Source organism: Propithecus coquereli, unplaced genomic scaffold (assembly GCF_000956105.1).
Source record: "Propithecus coquereli isolate 6110/MARCELLA unplaced genomic scaffold, Pcoq_1.0 Scaffold193, whole genome shotgun sequence".
In the NCBI taxonomy this organism is placed as follows: Eukaryota; Metazoa; Chordata; class Mammalia; order Primates; family Indriidae; genus Propithecus; species Propithecus coquereli.
Genome location: NW_012144190.1, coordinates 1275288 through 1277316, shown reverse-complemented (window position 1 = coordinate 1277316; position 2029 = coordinate 1275288). Strand labels below are relative to the sequence as shown.

Sequence of the window (2029 nt, the reverse complement as noted above, 5' to 3'; positions counted from 1 at the left end):
CGCACAGTTTAAAATCATTTTCTCTTGAATTCAACTGCAAGTTTCTTCTCCCCCTTAACCCTGACCATGCCTGAGGGTGGTTCCTCCCTCCAGGTCTCCGGTTCCCGGGACACTCCTGGGAGCAGAACTGCAGCAAAGCCCTGAGGCCCGGGGACCCGGGGACCCGTCATGCTCTGGAAGAGCCAGAAGTGTGGCTGAGTGAGGTGGCAGTGGTGGGAAAATCTGACCTGATGCCTAGAATGTGTTGATGTAAATAGAAGTTTCTACCCCTTTAAAAATGTTCCCTTCCCTTCTCACTTTCTGTAAAATCGCACTGAACAACAACCACGGCCTCACGTTCCAGGCCTCCCATGAGCCCGGCTCCCTCCTGTGCCCTTGTGGAATCCTCACCCCCAGCCCAGTGTCCCTGTGCTCAGACCTCCTCATGCTACACCTCCAGCCTAGGGGCAGTCACCCCCACATTGCCTGTGTGTCCCCCGTGAAGCTCCTGTCACAGGGAGCTCAGAGGTCAGGAGACTGATCGTCTCTCCCTGGATGGTGACTCCGTGAGGACAGGATCCAGGTCTGCTGCGCTGACCTCCATGTGCAGAGAGGGGATGCCCACACGTGGCTGCTGCTCCCCCCCCGACCCTCCCCCTTCTACATGTCCCCGAGCCCCACCCCTGACCTCCACAAACACTCACACCCTGAGACTCAGGGGACTGGCCAGATGGGACCCATCGGCACCTTCCAGAAAATGTCCCCCGAGGGGAAGGGCATTGACAGGGAGGCAGGAGATGTGGTCGGGCCCCACATGGGGTGGGAACTTGGGTGACTCTCTCCCTCTCTGGCTGCAAGATCTCAGGAGTGGACGTGGGTGGTGACAGTCAATCTGCAAGGGCTGCCTGGCCCTGACAATGTCAGGGTGTGAAGTTCCTCCTCTGAGGAGGGTCACGGCTCTGACCTCGCCCCCGTCTTCCTGTGGGGCCTCCTCCAAGTCCTGCAGCTCTCAGTTCCCGAGAGAAGAACGTCGAGGAACAGCCTTTCCCCGGCGGGCCCTGGGACCTGCGCCCGGACATGCTGCTGCTGCTGCTGGCCCTGCTCTGGGGGAGGGCGGGGGTGCAGGGACAGGGAGGGTACTGGGAAGGTTACACGCTGCGAGTGCAGAGTGTGGTGACGGTGCAGGAGGGGCTGTGCGTCCACGTGCCCTGCTCCTTCTCCTACCCCCGGGACGGCTGGAACGACTCTGACCCTGTTCATGGCTACTGGTTCCGGGAAGGGGCCAAATCACACCAGGAGGCTCCAGTGGCCACAAACGACCCAGCTAGGAAAGTGCAGGAGGAGACCCAGGGCCGATTCCACCTCCTCGGGGATCCCGGGAGGAACAACTGCTCCCTGAGCATCAGAGATGCCACAAGGAGGGACCAGCAGTTATACTTTTTTCGGGTGGAGCGAGGAGCAGTGAAATGGAACTATGTACACAACAAGCTCTTTGTACACGTGACAGGTAAGGCTCGGGCTCCGGGTGCCCACAGGGGGAGGAGGTGGGGGCCGCAGGGCAGGGCTGGGCTGGGACCCCGTCCTGGGAGGGGCTGGGGGTGAAGCCTGTCGGGCTCAGGGGAGGAGCTGGACCAGAGCCTGAGCTCCTCTCAGGGCCGCACCTCGGACCCTCCCCCCTGATCCTGTGTGTCCCTGTCTCCTTCCAGCCCTGAACCACACGCCCCACATCCTCCTCCCGGGGACCCTGGAGTGCGGCCGCCCCTGGAACCTGACCTGCTCTGTGCCCTGGGCCTGTGAGCAGGGGACGCCCCCCAGCATCTCCTGGGAGGGGGCCTCTGTGTCCCCCCAGAGCCCCACCATCGGCCGCTCCTCGGTGCTCACCCTCATCCCTCAGCCCCAGGACCACGGCGCCAGCCTCACCTGCCAGGTGACCCTGCCTGGGGCCCGTGTGACCAGAAGGAGGACTGTCCACCTCAACGTGTCCTGTGAGAGCTGGGCTGGGAAGCCTGGGGTCCTGCTGGGGGTCCCCAGGGCAGTGGGATGGGGTCAG

The 2029-nt window shown here is 62.8% G+C and overlaps 1 protein-coding gene across 1 annotated transcript in view; it reads left to right on the top strand.

Moving 5' to 3' along the window:
- Positions 1-1026: 1026 nt before the first annotated feature.
- The window catches only part of LOC105809260 (sialic acid-binding Ig-like lectin 8), a 14154-nt gene continuing 13151 nt past the window's right edge, over positions 1027-2029 (top strand). The window contains exons 1-2 of the mRNA XM_012643011.1: positions 1027-1486; positions 1686-1964. Coding sequence (XP_012498465.1) covers positions 1057-1486; positions 1686-1964 — 709 coding nt within the window. The 5' untranslated portion in view covers positions 1027-1056. The remainder of the gene's footprint in view (positions 1487-1685; positions 1965-2029) is intronic.